Source organism: Argentina silus (assembly GCF_951799395.1).
Source record: "Argentina silus genome assembly, chromosome: 3".
NCBI lineage: Eukaryota > Metazoa > Chordata > Actinopteri > Argentiniformes > Argentinidae > Argentina > Argentina silus.
This window is the reverse complement of record NC_139657.1, coordinates 10,177,946-10,195,913: the sequence shown is the minus strand read 5'-3', so window position 1 is coordinate 10,195,913 and position 17,968 is coordinate 10,177,946. Positions and strand designations below refer to the sequence as shown.

The 17,968-nt window shown below is 41.3% G+C and overlaps 1 protein-coding gene across 1 annotated transcript; it reads right to left on the bottom strand.

The window, feature by feature from the left end:
• Positions 1-10,463: 10,463 nt before the first annotated feature.
• Positions 10,464-13,642, bottom strand: lysmd4 (LysM, putative peptidoglycan-binding, domain containing 4). Its single transcript, XM_083666122.1, has 3 exons — positions 13,567-13,642; positions 12,656-12,933; positions 10,464-12,477 (listed from the first exon to the last, which is right to left on the bottom strand). The coding sequence occupies exons 2-3, from the start codon at positions 12,917-12,919 to the stop codon at positions 11,893-11,895; spliced, it is 849 nt and encodes a 282-aa protein (XP_083522248.1). The 5' UTR covers positions 12,920-12,933; positions 13,567-13,642; the 3' UTR covers positions 10,464-11,892.
• Positions 13,643-17,968: the final 4,326 nt, after the last annotated feature.

Sequence of the window (17,968 nt, the reverse complement as noted above, 5' to 3'; positions counted from 1 at the left end):
AGAATATATTGCGTGAATCAAAATGGATTCAAATACAGCTGCGTCCCACAAATAAAAGATTGTCATTATATCACTGAGACATCTTGAGTGAGTCCTAAGCCTCATTTTGTTGATTTATATTTGAGGCTTATTATGGATCAAACACCATCTACGCGCACATCCTGTTCACCTCAATCTGAGAGACCATTTGGACACATGGCACCCTCTACTGGTTGTAGACTTTTTATGTTTGCGGTTCCAAGGAACATATCCAAGGTCCTCATTAAAAACCGTCGCTCCCATTTCCTTGGCCACAAGCTTAGATACTGTAATTTTGTGGCTTGGGCTAGATGATTTTCTTGGACTAGATGACATGGGTTCCCCACTCCACTAGATTTCAGTATCCAGCCGTAGCACTTTAAATGCATGTTGTTGACATTTAATTGACTGATGATGTGCTGTAGATGAATAATCACAGACAGCAAGGTGAAGACAAGAAGACAGCATGCTTGTCATACTTTCTCAAAAGATTTTATCGTGCTTGATATTGCATTGTTGGTACTTCCTGGCATGGGGTATTTACTGAAGGGTCAGAATGTGATTTGTTTTAATGTGTTAATGAGTTTTGTTAGGAAATATAAACTGACTGCAATGGCCCAGGCCTCCTGCTCCTCTAGAGGACATAATCGCTCTCAACACAAGTGAGTATTGTATCTGCATAACTGAAACTCTTAAATGCTTGGACAAGCACACACACACACACACACACACACACACACACACACACACACACACACACACACACACACACACACACACACACACACACACACACACACACATGACCCAACACCTATTTTACTACTTGTAGCTCTGGAAAACCACAAATAAAGGAAAGCTTTAGCTCTGAAAGAAGTGTACAGAGACTGTTGAGACCCACAGTTGTTTTCCATTTACAAATGTAGCTGTGTCTGTTTCCTTTATAATCTCTATTTAACGATTATGTGCCATGGGTTCAAAAAGAAGAAGTGAGCTCTGTTTATATTTTTATATATATATATATATATATATATATATATTTATATATATATATAGAAAACACCTGGTAGAAAGACTTATGGCAGATCTGTTTTAACACCTACTTAAATAATACAGATGAGAGAATATATTAGATTCGTTTTAGTGAGCCAATTTATTGCAACACAATGCTTTCCAAAAGGTTCCCTCCGATTCTGGCAGCGACCAACACCAATAGGCTGAGAGATTGCACGCCCATCAAGTATGTTATTCCCTGAAACAGGAAGCCTCTTCATACAATGGCAACCTCATAACTCAGCAAAAAACAACCTCAGGCTAAAATACCTGACAAGGTCTTATTCACAGACCTGAAAGTATGGCATGTGCTTCTTAGTGGTTCCTCTTCGGTCTCTCCTTCTTCAAAAAGAGACATACGTTTTTGTGATATCAACATGGTGATTTTAAGGAGTTTGTTGTTCATAGAAATGTACAGTGAATGTCATAGAACAGCAAAGTACAGAAAGTTCAGACCGACACTTGAATCAAACTGAAACAGATGTAGGTGGAGACTTGCAGCAGGTTTCACTTACAGTACATGCCTACCGATTCAGATAATGGATATTCACTCTGAAAATGCTTTTCTCTCTCCTTTCCGTACTCCTGCTCTCTGTCAGAGAGAATATTGGTCAGTCAATGTGGGATTCATTCTCTGACCTGTGAATGTGACCAAATGGAAGCAGATTCTTCCCTCAGCCGTGAACGATTACAAACAGCGGATGGAATGCTTATGCTTCTTTGCTTCTTGTGGGAATTCAAACCATACAGTAATTGTTGAAATGCTTTGGCCAATGTGGCAAGACTGTCTATTGAGCTACACTGAAACTGCGTGCACTACAAATGTTTGTTATTCCACAAATGTCCATTGGAGCCTACAGTATGCAGCTGGAACAGGATGATTAAGAATTGCTGCACATGACTCCGGGGGCAAACAAATCCACACTTAATGCTTTTTCACATTCCCCTCATATGTAAATTCTTAAAGTATAAGACATGTTTCTAATATTAAAATGATTTTATAGGCGATATAGCGTTGTTACTGCGACAGAGAGCTTTCATGGCTCTGCATAATCACATCAAGATATAATAAATTAGGATTATAACTTGGTTCATTTCAAATTAATGAATCATCTATCTTTAACAGTATTTACTGCAGTCTCTAATTAGCATGTTCCAAATTCAACATCTTATTTTGATCATCATAGTAACGCCAGGGAGAGAAGTAGCACAGTAAACAACTCGAGTTTGTGCCCAAAATAAAGTTTAATAATTGAAAGATGTCTTCGAGGAACGTTCCGTTCCAAACTGCCACAGGGTTGAAGCTATCTATATCTCACAATCTTGTCTTCAGCTTTGGTTTAAACCAACAAACCTGATTTGTGTGTGTATATTAGTTGTCCTCTCTGAGGTTGAGATCTCTGTAGCTTCTACTGAGACCACTTGCACTTGCACTCGCCTGAGGACGGAACCTTTTTAAAATCTCCATTCCAACCTGACAAGTTTAAACAAAGCAATTTCAGGCCCAGCTGCACCTGCAGTATCAACGTGCCTCCTCTGAACTGTCTAGCAGGAAGACAATAATTTGTCTAGTTACACGGCTGAAATGAGCTCAGAGTCTGGACGCCTCTGGCTGGGCCAGTTAGACTTTGAAGGGAGTGAAAGCTTAGGAAACAGCCCAATGCAGTAACCTTCATATCTGGAAGAGTAGCTTTGTTGTGTTAGGGTTAGGGTTAGGGTTCTGCAACCAGAAAGGGATCTCCAGGGTTCTTAATCTAATATTTTTCAATCAGAGCAAAGCTTTGTGAACATAATACAACACTGTATTTGTATCATGGACTGTGAGATTGGAGCGGCCTCACAGGGGTATTTCAAATGTAAGTATTATTTATCCAGACGGAGTGCTGATTACAATAGAACAAAACAAAACAGAAATCAGCATCAATAGGGTTAAGTCTTTTGTCTCCCTTGTTGAAAAGACCCATTATTATGATATGTTAAAAGAGGATCAACTTTCAGTTTTCACTTCCTCCTCTGAGCCTAGGGGGGGTGGTGTGTGGGTGGGTGGGTGGGGTGGGGGGATGGAGGGGTTGCTAGGCGATGGATCTCTGAGGTGACGTGATCCCCCCTGGGTCTGATTCTCACTCATCACTGCCCTCCACACAAAGACACAAACTCAGACACACACACACACACACACACACACACACACACACACACACACACACACACACACACGCACACACACACGCACACACACACGCACACACACATACACAGGCCTGCTATCTAGTGGCCTTTCTCTCCCTGTGCCCTTATCTCTAGGAGCCTGTTCTCACTCACTCATTGCTGTGCTGAGAGGGGCTTCCATGGGGCTGGCCTGAAGAGGCTCAGCAAACGCCTCTGAAACCTCCGGGGTGTCAAGGAGAACCAGATGGCAACAGTGAAGAGGCCCTCAGAGCAGGGTCATCAGCACCACTCTCTCTCTCTCTCTGTCCAGCCCCTGAGCAACACTCCTCTAGAGTTGTGAACAGAGTGATCTGTCCATTCGTCAAGCTTAGATAAGATGAGAGTTGTGGAGAATTCATGATATTAAAGCACTCAAGGCATGGGCTTTCTGTATGATTTTGAGGTAGTTTGAGGTAGTTTACATCACCACAAGACAGCTTACTTATCGCAGAGCCCCCTGCACAAGACGTGAGGTGTTGAAAGTATATAAAATCAGTCAATCCAGTGTTGCTTTGACATAAAAAGGATAGATTTATCTATTGGATATTTTATATAATCAATAACAAAAGAACTTGGGGTTATTTGGGGTTGATCATTTTTCCAAAATTAGTTTGTAAAGAAATATGTTATTGTAGCTTGTGCTGCGTGAAACACATGCTCTCAGTTAAGCATGAGTGTTTTTGAGGACAATGTTTTCAACAAATAAAAAGATAATTTACATCTCAAGGCAACGCCTCCCCCACAGCTGTCAACCAGAACACCCAATGCTTAGCCAACAGAGCCCCCTTTGATTCATGCCTGGGACATGACAGACAAACTCAGCTGTGACCAACCAACATGGCTGTGTACACACACAGCGCAGTGCAAAGCCTACACTGGTGAAAACCTACCCTGCCTGGACCAGCCACTAGCAAAGGTTGCAACCCTGCTTGGTAGGATAAAAGACCTGTCACTGTGTGACTTTATCTGTCCCTCGATCAGGAGCAACTCACCAAAGGAAAGGAGCTGATGTGATGATGACCCCCGCCCCCACAATATGCTTTGTCCCCATGATGACAGATAGGTGCCTGGATCCTGTGTCCATCCCCACTGTTGACTAATGCATCTATCATGTCCCGAGCTGATAACCTCTACTTTGTTGGCCCTCACCACTCACTGGTGCTTTGTACAATTATCTGTGTTGTGTTATTTGGTTGTGTGGGCTCCCCAAGTGTAAAATGTAGCGTATGATGTTGATGTTATCTTATGTGACCTTTTAAGGGTTAAAAACCAGCAGGAATCCATTCACACACACCCTCCCATGTTGTATGCCAGGCTACACTTTCAGAAATACTGAAACATTTATCACATCAAGGCTATTTCTTCACATCCATCCCACATACTCCTCAAATTGTCACTGTTTCCCCTACAGTTAGGCACATCATATCTGGTACACACATTTTAACAGCATATTTTTGAGGTAGTGCTAGTTACTACAATTTATAGCTTTATACAATTTATAGTTGATTTTTTTTTACTATATTTTACTTTGGTTTGCCTCAAAAGTGGTACAGTGGTCTGTATATGGAAGTAGACTTGCGACAATCCACAATTTCGGTGTGTTAGCCACAGCAAATGTTAGTATGGCTTTTGCTAACAAACAAAGTCTCTTTTGAAACTCTCCTTTTCTAGTGCACATTGGTTTCACAGCTGTAGAGGAACATCTGGGATGGCAGGAAATTCAGTGGCTGTCAGCGTGACGTGCAACAAATGTTTTTCAAGCACTTCAGAGGATGAGCAGAACATTCAGCCCCTTACCCTCCAAACCCTTATAGAATTTATGGAGTCCAGAAGCAAGTGGTTCTCATTACCCATGTCATCTTCCTAACAAATTGGGTTGTTGGTCTCACAGCTGGGGTTGTGCTTATACTTATTATGTTATTTACCCCATGTTGTGTGTCGGCCTGGAATAATTACCATTAGAGCTTTAGATCTGGATGAACCTGGACTGATGTTGGTGTTTACATTTCATGACCTAGCTGTGATGTTATGCCCGTCTTTTATATGTAAACTTTATTTACAGTTTTTCAAAGTTAGCGCTTACAGAATGCTTGATGGATTAACATTTATCAACACTATGGTATGACGAAAGCTGAGGCAACTCTCCTGTCCAAAACCTCAAGAGCATACCAACTATGTAGAGAATAAAGAGAAAGAAGTGAGGTAAGAGACATCAAGAATCCCCCACCACCATGGAGAGACATTCCATTTCCACTTTGAATAGCCACCCAGCATTAACAACAATCATCTGGTTTTAGTTGGCAGTGGGGAGCTGAGAATTATCCAACAGGAATTATGGTATAAATGTGCTTCGGACTTGAGAAATGAACAGACTGCACCTGGTCTGACACAGCTGTTTTGCACATAGCATAGATCAAGAGAACTGCTTTAGTTTAAGGATCTCCGAGAGGACCCAAACCCAGAAACAGACTGTAAAAGAAAGCAGAGGAAATCATTTCAAACCACAGTAGAAATTAAGTGCACTTCCATTGGTTTCAGCAATGTCATCTGTGTACTGTACAACAAAAGCTCTTCCCCTACACAGCTCCTCCTGGCTTGAATGGTAAGTAGTGGGCGAAACAATGTTCGAAAAGTATAAAAACAACTGAAGTACTTATGGATTCAATCAACTTAACATTCACACAAGTATGTTCAAGTTGTTACTACTTTGACTGCAAACAAACACACTAACCACACAATACGTCTTGGACAAGCCTCTTTCAAGGATGTGCATGCAAGATGAAAATATTTACTTGAGATAAGTAAGATAATATTGATGCTTCACAATGTGGCTCAAGCCTCACCTCATCAATGATAAAGTAGAGAAGCCTCCTTTCTAAATTGGTGTTGGTGAAGTTGGGAAAAGGTTTGTATGGCAGAGCATCGTAACTGAGTCCTAGATCCTGCATGGCACAATCCAATCCCCCTTCTCACATTACAAGGTCCAATCTAATGTTTCATATATTAATTCCTTCCTTTATGTCCTGACTTGTCCCATCAGTACAGCAGGTGTACTTCATTAGCTGTGTGATTACTGAGCTCCATGAGAACTGACTCATCAAACCCCCTCTGTGTTGATGTGCTGCGCTCTGTTGGACCATGCCAGGCAGGACACAGAGCTGGGACCGAGGCCTCAGAGGACAAGAGCCTCCCTTGGATCCGAGTGTAATGCTGGTACCATTATCCTCTCCTCATCCATGTCTGTCTCAGTGGGCTGGTTCTGCCTGCCAGCCTTTCACTCACGGCTCCAGCATGTAATCACTTTAACCACTACCCCAATCGACTGACAAACACACCTCTATCAGCATGCTTCTAAAGAAGAAACACATGCGTCTCCTTTGTAAAGCAAGAGGGTCTTGTGCTCGTTAATTGCTTGTGTTTATGTTATGTAAACGTATACGGTAAGATGTCCATATAAAAAAAAACAACAAGGGATGGGTACTTGCCAGAGACGCACGAGGCAAGGTAACATATTGCTTTGTTGACAGTTTGGCGTCAGAAAATGTACACTCGGGTCTCTCTCATGAAACTAATCCATCTTTGAATACAAGCACATACACTGCAGTACACTGTTACCATACAAATAACGCACAGATACACAGATAAATGGTACGGCCCATTTTGACACAGTGTCATTGCTGTAATTACTAGATGCTACAGAGCATACTGACTCAAAAACATTCTAATACAAAAATAACATCACACCTCATTATTTCATATTCTATGCCTGAGTGGCTTTGGCTGGAACTAGCCCTCGTCTCGAGAACCCTAGGCCCCCCGGTGGAATGCAAAACAGGTGCCGCACCATTGGTTCCCCCGCAGCGGGGGTGGAAGAAAAACACCCGCCCCCGCTGGAAAATGACTGACAGCACATCACATTCTCCAGCCAGCTGTGTCTCTGGCTGATCCCTCAGACAAACTCATGGACACAGCGAGGGTGGAGGTTGTCTTTTAAAAGCACATATTGTAGGAAAAACATTGTTTAGCCTACAAGCAGGTTGGTGTCTTCTTAATAGGATATTGAGCGTGTCCCCATTTGTACTGGAGGAGTTCCAATCTCACAGATGTCTTTCTCTGATATGAATGTAAATATGTTGATAAAAGGGAATTAAACAATCGTATCTTTCCCTTGACACTGACTCCATGTGTGTTTCTTGCGGTGCTCTCACGTCTGGCATGACTTTATACATTAGAATTCTGGCAGCGGATCCAAAGAGTTGAGTTTCTATTTGAATCCACACCAAAGCCTGGGAGATTAAAATAAGTCCCTTGGCATGAACTGCCAAATGCACACTCATGTTGCTCTATCATGTGACTTGAACCTTTCCAGATTCTAATGCTCTTTTTTTAGCAGCAATAAAGCAAAAAAGAAATTTCCTTTCATCTTAAATCAAGTCACTGCATCAGTTTATATGGTTATTGCTCAGGTTGATAACAGAGGTATATCCATACATGAGGCTTTTGCATAGGCAATGTTATTATTCACATACTACCTTGAAGTTACCATATCTACTTTCCTGCAAAAGAGCAATATTCCTTGATTTCTGGCATTCAACCTCTTGTTGAGAACCTACACCATAGCAGATTTCACAATAGATTCTGGTTCTGCCTGATTAGAACAAATGTGTTGTTTACTGTTAAATGTGTCCCTGACCCGGAGGCTGGTTGGCCACCAGGCTGGTGTAGTGGAGCTGTTTGTGCTCCCCTCTGGGTGCCGTGTAACACTGAGCAAGCAGAGAGGAATCCTCTCAAAAACAATGAGACGTACACAAACACAGCTGCTGAGCAGAGACCACACATAACAACTGGCGAAGAATGAGCAGAGCACATGACCAGTAAACCCACATTGTCATGTTGAGCGGCCCGGGAAAATAGATCGATGAAGAATTGCAAAGTTTTACAAGATAAATCTGATGTTCAAAGTTGTTTTCCCAAGGGATGAAACGAGCATTAAAAACGGTATCAGTTCCCAAGCCGCAATACAGGTTCATGTTCTGTTCCCTCTTTACTGACTGTGACTGGGGGAAATCTTCAAGTTGTGTATACATGAAGACAATACTACCTATAACATGCAAAACAAAAGAAGAAAAAAGCTAACTTCACAGTGTACTGTAGGAACATATCATCTACATTTTTGGAATTGGGTTTTGTAATCTTGAAGCTTTGTTAGTTGTGACAGTGTTCAGAAATAGAAGTGTCTCTCATAAACATCCACTGCCTCCCTTCCAGTGGTCCGGCCCGGATCATAGTGTATACCGGCTCCACACCAACCTGCTGCTGTGCAACAATACTCATATTCACAGCCTGCAGACAGCAAATTGCTTCTCTCATTCCCCACCACGCCCTGCGTTCGTTCTCAGCCACCTGCAAAACGAACCCTGCTGGAAATTTCACTACAAATTACCCTGTGTCTGCCAAATCCCCCCGGGAGTAGAGGAAATCAAAACCCTGGCTTTCCCAACCCCCACTGAAACAGGCCTGTACTCACACACACACACACACACACACACACACACACACACACACACACACACACACACACACACACACACACACACACACACACACACACACACACACACACTATGATTGTGTTCCATGATATTCAGGGAGGTGACTCAAACTAAAGCTACAAGCCTTTTGAAGCTCTTGTTCTTATGTCCATCAGTTCACAGCACATTTGTGAACACTGATATTGGTCAGATAGTGAGGCTCTCAAAATAAGACACATTTCCCGGGGGAAAGAAAGAAAAATGTGGCTTTTTTTTTTTTGCTTCTGGGGCAAATCAAAGCAAGACACATACCTTAGCAGTGAATAGTGATCAACAGCCCAAAACCCCACCTTTACAATGTAAGGCTAACACTGCCTCCAGGTGGCAGCTCTGAAGAACTCCATAGGCACTGATAGGAATGTCAGTGAGAATGAGTCAGTGGCCAATATGCCAGAGAGATGAGTGCTGAAAGCTCCTTGGAAAAAGGATTAGGGCTGTTTACGTGGCCAAGTGGCCCACTGCCAACTGCTCAAGTGTGCAAACTTCTTAAAGCCGCAGCGCTTGGACTTGACCATGAATCTTTTCACTCTATTTACTCTCCACCCAGACGGTACAGATGGGGTCTGCTTTGTTCAAGGGGGGGGGAAAAAAGGGAAAAAAGAGCCTTCCACTGCAACCCCCACCTCTCCTGCAGGATTTACAGAGTGTATGGTTCACAAAAGCAGAGTTCAAATGACTATACCTGAACAAAACAAAGACATTTCTTGTGACAATCCCAGAAAAGTCCTGTTTTTTTTTCCTACAGACATACAGTTCATTAGTCCATTAAAGGTGTATTTCTAGTAAGATAAACTCTTTATTGAGTCCTCCAAAAGTAAAGGTGTTGCATGAGGTCTTCGTGTATGCCAGACAAGTTATAACAGGAGACTGAATGTGAGTGGAATCTAATATTGTTGACTGTGAGAAAAAAGAAACACTAGAACAAAACTAGTTTCACACTTTTTGCATCAGATGTGTATGTTGCAAAGCTAGCTACAATAGCTATGATTTCAAGCCATCAAGGAGCTAGCCGTGGACGTAATCAAAGAAGGATATGTTTGGAGCACATCTGACCAGTGTAATAGTCAGCCGGGTAGCTGGCTGAGTACCAGGGCTCTGGGGCCTGGAGCTGGATCAGATCAAGGGTTATTTTTGTGTGCTGTGCTGTACCTGATGGAGGCCTCAGGTCCTGGGATCACAGGAGACCTCTGCAGCAGTGCAGCAGCAGCTCTGTGATAAAGCTAATTGGAATAAAACTACAATTTCCACCAGCCTCTAAACAGACTTCATATGGCTGTTTGTAAATTAAAAACTAAGAACAAAAATACTATATGTATCAAACAATGTAATACTATTCGAGAGATACTAATTTGTCACAAAGTGCAAGATGACAGGGGTAGATATCTCATTGAATATCGTACTGTAGTAGTTTTGAACCTTGTCAAGTCACCCTAGTGACTACATGCTGCCATCTAATGGTAAGTAAGGGTTTTGACACAAGATGCATATCTCATATTTTGAATTATTGGGTGTTTATACTCTTCTGTAGAAATACAATATTACTTGGGAGAGTGAAAAAAAATAGGCAATGACCAATAATATCGCTCTAAAAATTGTTCTTTATTGAAAAATACTTTACATCAGTAATACATTTTAGTGAGAATAATTAACTGTGATTCCCTGTGAACTGAATACAACACTCATAATGAACTGAAGCAATGTGTAGGGTAAAGCAACACCTATAAAGGCATTACGTAGTATTGTTCTCTCATCCTAGAAAACTAGTAAAAAGGTCAATATTACCTTAATAAAGAAAATACCAACAGCAAAACACCTCTTCCTCTCAGTTGCAAACAAAATACTTTGTATACACTCAGACCAGCAGCAAACAGATTGTCACTGCTCACTGTAGATTTATGTTATTTTGTTATTCTTCACATAGATTAGTACTATCACAAAATATAAGGCCATAAACTGGATTATTTTACAATGCATAGGCTTCAACATTCCAAATGATTCATAATTTGAGCCCTCATGTGGGTCAAGGCACTTTGGTAACTTCCATGCTAACAATAACCATAGCAATACACTGTTAATTCAAGCATCCATCCATGCTGTAGTTTTGGATTCATAAGAAACCAAAAAAATGCAATGATCATATGTTTGGGGATAATATGAATAAACTATGGGCATATTTTGGCAACTTAACATGTTGAACCTTTCATTGCAATTTAACAACACACATTGTATAGTTCACCAACATACAGTTTTCATCAGTGATAATTGAGGGTAGCTCAACAATCATTTCTCGTTTAGTTCCAATGGTTTAAAGGCTCTGCGGCAAAGTTTTCCCTTGGCACAGAGAGGCTGTGCTTGTCACCAAATCCTAACCTTAACCATTAGGCAGAAAAGGGCAACACTGTCTCACAGACAGGCATCTAAGGGGAACTTCCCCATACAGTTTAACAAGGACATTTATTGCACTTAATAAATACATACTGAAAACATAGAAAAGACACACCAAGTCAGTGTTCATATCTGTGAAAATGGCACTGAAAACAGTTTACTTGGACATAACATTAATTCTGCACAGTCAGTTCAGACTATCAAAATAAGTCTGAAATTGTTGAACATCCATTTCAATTGCAGTTCAACAGCAAACGTTGTTGTGAAAATATCTTCAAAATAATTAGCAAAAACACAGGAAAAAATTGCTGGATAAGTTAGACATCTAAGAAGGCACACAAAATAAAATCTCAGACAATGACTCCAATATGGTATATCACTGTCTTACAGAAATAAGTACCATCAGTTAGCTCCAGGTACATAATCGTGTGTAAAGAAATTAAACACTGGAACAAATTATCACAATAGCCAGTCCCAGTACTCGACAGACTGAACTAAATGGTACTGTAATGCTGCTTATTTGTGAAGGGAAGGCATTGATTAGGGATCCACTGTAACTATTGAGCTTAAAAACATTGATTACCCAAAGTTGAGAAAGAAACCCAGGCAGTTCATATACTTATTTTGTCCATCTTGCTTATGTATCTGGTTTGTGGCTGCTATACGTGCTCCTAGGAATCACTGTGCTGCTGATGCCTGTCCCTGAGCTGGTTGAGTTAGAGAGAGGGGAACCTATCTCACTATCATCTACACCAGACACTCCCGCATCTTGTGTTTTGAAATAAACTACGTAAAAGATAGGCAGGATAATTCCTATCAGTAGCATGGCAACCACAGCGTTCCACCACTGGATGCCCCAGTCTGCTCCATAGCTGCTCAAGCGCTGGCCTCTGAAGCCCGACTTCTGTGGCCTCTCTGGGCCATCTGAGAAGACCTCCTCCTGTGCGTCTGTGGTCTGGATCAGTCTCTCAATGTCATGGTCTACCTCCTTGAGGAAGTCTGTGTACTCCTGTAGATGTGGCCGAGCAGAGGAGCTGGCTCCGAGTCTGTCCTGAGGCTGGGGAGATGGTGTGGCTGAATTTGGCACTCTTGACTGTGGGTCTTTTAGCTCAGTGTTAGCCTCCGTTAGAAGGCCATGTTTCTTCACAGGGATTTTGATGGATTTCAGTGCAAACAGATCCTGTTCCTGAATCAGATTGTTCACTCTCTTAATGTCAGCCACCTGTTGAAAGGAAGACATGTTATGATTCATGTTCCATGATGGCATGTAGGTATGCCAAATCTAGTAAAGTATTTGTGTGTGCATAGGTGTCGTGTCTGTTTGACAAATAGAGATTGCTGTCAGCGAAGGGCTGCAGGTTGTCTGTCGGAGAACAGTTTGTTGCCAGCCATGGACTTACATTGCAACCATATTGCAGAGCAAGTTTGCTGAGATTGTCACCATCTGCAACTTCTCGCTCCAGCAGCTGGAGGCTCCCTAGTCTGTCCTGTTCTTGTTCATGCCGACCCCGAGGCCTCAGCTCCATGACATTATAATCCTCATCCTCTGAAGAGCCTGCAGCGTCATCCTGCCTGCTCCTGAACATGTACACCTGTCCATCTACACTGGCATGGACATCCACTGGGGCCTGGAAGGCCTGAGGAACAGACTCCCCTCGCCGCATCACACCTAGGCGTGCTTCATGTGGGAGAGGAAAAAAGGTGAGAATGAGGGCAATCATTTTCATAACGAGCTATTCTCATAACAACCCAGGAAACTGAATACAAAAAAAATAGCTAAATGTGGTGTAGATCTCTTTAACCTATTTATGCGACTGTCAGTGACACACATTCACTGAAGAATATTATATTGACCAAAAGGTTTAAACCAGATTTCTGGGGTTGAATGTCTAGCTTATCTATGCTTGCTGTCTGCCATACCGACTGTCTCGAAGCACTGCTCAGCTGGCAACCCATAATAATAGACATCAAAGTTGGCATAAAGCTGTGACGTTAAGAGCATTGCTTTAACTAATTTAAATTTTGTTTAAACGACAACGGACAGACTTAGCTAAACAGCTGGCTAGCCAACGAGCAACGAACACATTTTCACATTGCACGCTTTACTCACTGAGTCACTGGCTGTTGTGTTGACGTGACACAGCCTACTAAGTTAGAGTAGCTAACGTTAGCTCGCTAGCTAGTAGCTATACTCGCTGTAGCCATCTAAAGAAAGCGAATACAATCGACCCTCGAATTTGATCAAAAACTTAGATGTCCACATGACCTAAAATCCTCACAATAATAAGGTTCAAGTTTGCTAGTTCTTCACCTCGATATACTCGTCCAGTTTGCTTCACATTGCAGCTAGCGTAGCCGCAGGCTGCAAGATCAGACAGAGACAACCATGACAGTCTGTCAGGCAGCAGCAGGAGTTATTGACGGAAATATCCACCAATCACAAGTTGAATTTTACAAACGTTGACCAGTAACGCTTAAGCGCTTTCACTGACTGTGAAAGTCAGTTTGTCACTTTGTCGTTCACACCAGAGACGAAACTTCCATTATAGATTAGAATAATATTAGAAATGTGTTCAACAGTATATTGAAACGCTGAAATATTCTAAGAATTGTAATGCAAATTAAAACAATTAGTAAAATAACGTTACTAATATCTGTAACAACGTTTCCCTAATTGGTATATATTGTAATTCCCGGGCATCCTTGTAAGATTCTGTCCTATATTGTCATGTTACTGTATTGTATATTATCTTTGATTAAAAAAAATGTTTAAAAAAATGTTTAGAATAAAAGGTTTGTCATGTGGTTGCCCCCTTTGACAGTGCCTTGCAAAAAATAAAATAAACACACTTTTCAACGACTTGAGGGGTATACTACGAAGCGAGCTAAGGGAGTTCAGGGCCTTCAGCTCCAACTTTGGATCTGCTCAAAGGTAGCTCCCATAACTCCCTTTACTTGCTATTAAATTACTTTACAAGAGAAATTTGGCGTGGTTGATGCCCGTCAAAGAGGACAGTAGTCAGTGAAAGAAAGATTCTATTACGAACTCTGTCTTGGCTGGGTCATTTTTATTTCGATACATGAAGTCTCCAACTCTATCTGTCCATAGAAGATGCTGTCCAGCTACTGTGCCCCACAAGAATGTTTCCCACTGAGCTAAAGTCTGAGCATTAGCCCATGGAACTTTTTTTTTTAAAGACATTTTGAGGTTTTTATCCAGTGAATGTCTTAGTTACATGACCTTGAAACTAGCAAATGACTTGTGTGGTTGAAATGCAGTCGTTATGTAGTTTGGAAATGTTTGTGGAAACATGAACACCAGCCAGCAGCAGACACACTCACATTCCCAAGTTTCAAACAAATCCCTTCATTCCCCAAACAAAAATCAGACATGGCTGTAATGTCAACCAGGATGTTTGCTATGAAAAATGATCAGAATACATGTTACAAAGTTATTTGCACACAAAGGCATCCGTTGCTTACGTCCTGTAAGTGGCAAAACGGACTGCGGAAGTCATTCATTACAATGAGGCGATGCGTTGTATGGCCGGCATACTTTTGATTTTTTCATTGTTTGCGGCAAGTTACAAGTTATCATACGGCAACAGAACAAGAAGTTGTCAAACCACCGAAGAAGATAGATGTGTAGCTTTCAGCAATGGTTTTATGCCATAGCAACAAGACAAAAACATATAGCTTCAAAGTTCGATCAGTAACTGGCTACTTTTGTATTAGAAGCGTCTATATGCACTGTTTTTAATGGCATGGTGAGTATCGTTTTTGTTTTGTATGAAATGTGACTGGCTGCCTATGCTAGTTTTCATCCTCATTGTCAAATTTAATAAATGCTTCACCTTCAACTTCAAAACTCCTTTGCTAGTCTTACAATCATGTAACTAAGACATTTGCTGGAGAGAAACGTCAATATCAGTTATGGTTTTATTGTTTTTTTTTAATAGTCATGACTGCTTCCAGGCTGAAAGTGAAACTAAAGGTCATGTTTCAGTTTCACTTAGGTTTCGTACAGCTGAGGGATGGGGCTGGAGAAATGGAACCACTCTCAGGACAGATCTATGGGTGCAAGGACTGACCATCCATGAGATAAAAAAATATTGTTTTAACCATGTTTTGAAGCTACAGTATACAGTGTTTGTTTACAATTGCATTGTTTAAAAGAGTAAAACAAGCATGTATTTTGGGTTCTGATGGGGTAAGACAGTTGAACTAAGCTCATGAGGCATTTCTAAATTATATTCTTCAAGAATCAATGCCTATGTATTATTAATTTAAACGCCCAAAAATGTGTGTAGGCTACCAATTGCAGATTGCCCCTTTAAGCAGGAATCAGTTTTTGCAAGACCGAGACCAACTGACAGAAATGAGAGTGCTTTATTATTTAATATTTCACTTAGGCCTATCCGCTGAGCCTCTTCTTTTCCCATTTTGGAGTGATGATTTGATACCTGGTTACATGTACATTATAAGCTACTGTTTCAAGAGGGCAAGATGTGTCCTGCCAATATATGTACACCTTGCATAACATGGTGTACATCCTGTGATCAGATCACATATTATCTGTTCAAGATCACATTCGACCCGCTCGCATTTATACCTCGCATTAAAATGCACAATTTATCTGACCTCTATGTCTGTATTGTGATCTGATTTAATCTGTGTCCCTTCTAGTGGCTCGCTTGTCCGCGATTTGGCCACAATGCGAGTTTGTCCACCTCACAATGTGGCTTTTTTCCATTTACACCTGACTATTCATGTGGACAGAATCAGGATGCGGACGGAATCTGGATACAGGATGCATTTTAATGCCAGGTGTAAATGGGGTCTATGACCCTTTTCACAACTATCAATCACTTGCATCCGATTTCTGTAATCTGATCACAATGATCGAAATACATTAATATTATGTTAAAGTAGAGATTATCAGCTTTTATTTGATGATATCTGTGTACATATTGGTTTTACCATTCAGAAATTCCACCACTTTTTATGCATAGTCCTCCTATTTTAGGGTACCCAAAAGTTATGGGACAATTGACTTGACGGGTCTTAACACGGAGCACAGTGTTGACCATGCCTGGTAGATTAAGCTTTTGTCATAACCCGTTGGCAAGTAAGCAAAAATGTGTCTTTTGGAAACAATCTTTCTCAAACAAACCCTTTAATACATCCTTTATTGATGTTACTGGGTGCATCAACCTGCATCAAAGACTTCTTTTGAAATGTCCATGTTGCGAAGTGGGTGAGCGCATACTGGGGAAACATAAACCGAGGAGCACAGAGGGGAGGGTCAGGGGGAAGGTGTTGTTGGAGATGATAGGTTGGTAGATTAAGCCAATTAAGCCAATGGCTTAATTCCAGACCTGTACTGGATATACTGTAATGTGGCCACAATGCACAGACAGGCCAGATTCAAGTGACAGGTGGGAAAAGGGCCTTTGTGTTTCCCTGTCAGTGTTCCCGATCTTACAGGAATAATGTTTTTTTTTTAAAGAAAATAACCCATTGGCTTATGACACTTAAAGCAGTTTCATGGTGACTAATTATTGTTATTCATGATATCATGAATATTAATGTTGTTACACACCTTTTGCAATTATGATTAATTACTTGAGTAATGATTGTCAATCATGTTGTACTCCTGTTCTTTGAATATTAAAACAGTGATTTTGTTATATCCATAAACCTTAGATTGCCTATATGAAATCATTATTTATTCAAATGATGCATATTTTTCATGTATTAATTGTTGATGGTTGCAGATGAATATTACAGATGATATCATTGCATCTGTAATATTATGTAATAGCCTGGTTATAACCAAGTTAATTACCTTTTGCATTGCATTGCATCCATTTTCTTTTCAAATGCAAGCTTGTAAGAGAAGCAAATGTCAATCATTGTTTGAGTATCGTTGAAATACATGTAGCACTTAATTACCGTGACCTTTAAAGGCCAAATCAGGGATCCCTGCAACTCAAAATGCTGCCCACCTGATTGAGTTGTGGAAGGTAAACATCACATCTTACATGAAAACATGATGGCCTTGTTTTGGCCTTTTGTGTTTTTTGCGAAGATTCCGCCCACACAGGGTTTTATTTCAAACCAAGAAAATTGGTTTCTCCATATGTTACTGTTTGTTCTCTCTGTATACCTCACATGGTTTCTCTTATCAGTGCTATGCTTATGACACTCAACTTTTTATCTCTTTCCCCCCCTCTGACACACAGGTGGCGACACATGTCTCTCTCACAGACATCTCTGCCTAGATGTCTGCTCACCACCTCAAGCTCAATCTTGACAAGACGGAGCTCCTCTTCCTTCCTGGGAAAGCCTGCCCTCTCTAAGACACCATCATGGTGGAGACCTCCACTGTGTCCCCCTCCCAGACAGCAAAGAATCTTGGGGTGATCCTGGACAACCAGCTTTCCTGTGCCGCTAACATCACAGCAATGGCCCGCTCCTCTACAATATTTGATATGCCCATTCCTCATGAGAGAAGCCACACAACTCCTGATCCAGGCACTTGTCATCTCTCGCCTAGACTACTGCAACTCACTTCTGGCCGGGCTCCCTGCCTCTGCCATCAGACCTCTGCAGCTCATCCAGAACGACCTATCTTCCGCTGTAGACTAAAGACCCATCTCTTTAGAGTACACCTGGGCGCTTCTTCCTCAGATTACTCTACACCCTAACAC

Excerpts from the sequence above, each read along its gene's own strand:
- lysmd4 (XM_083666122.1), bottom strand. The coding sequence starts at position 12,919 with ATGCGGCGAGGGGAGTCTGTTCCTCAGGCCTTCCAGGCCCCAGTGGAT. Across the intron at positions 12,478-12,655 it reads CTCTGCAATATGGTTGCAAT|GTGGCTGACATTAAGAGAGT; the intron begins GTAAGTCCATGG and ends TCCTTTCAACAG.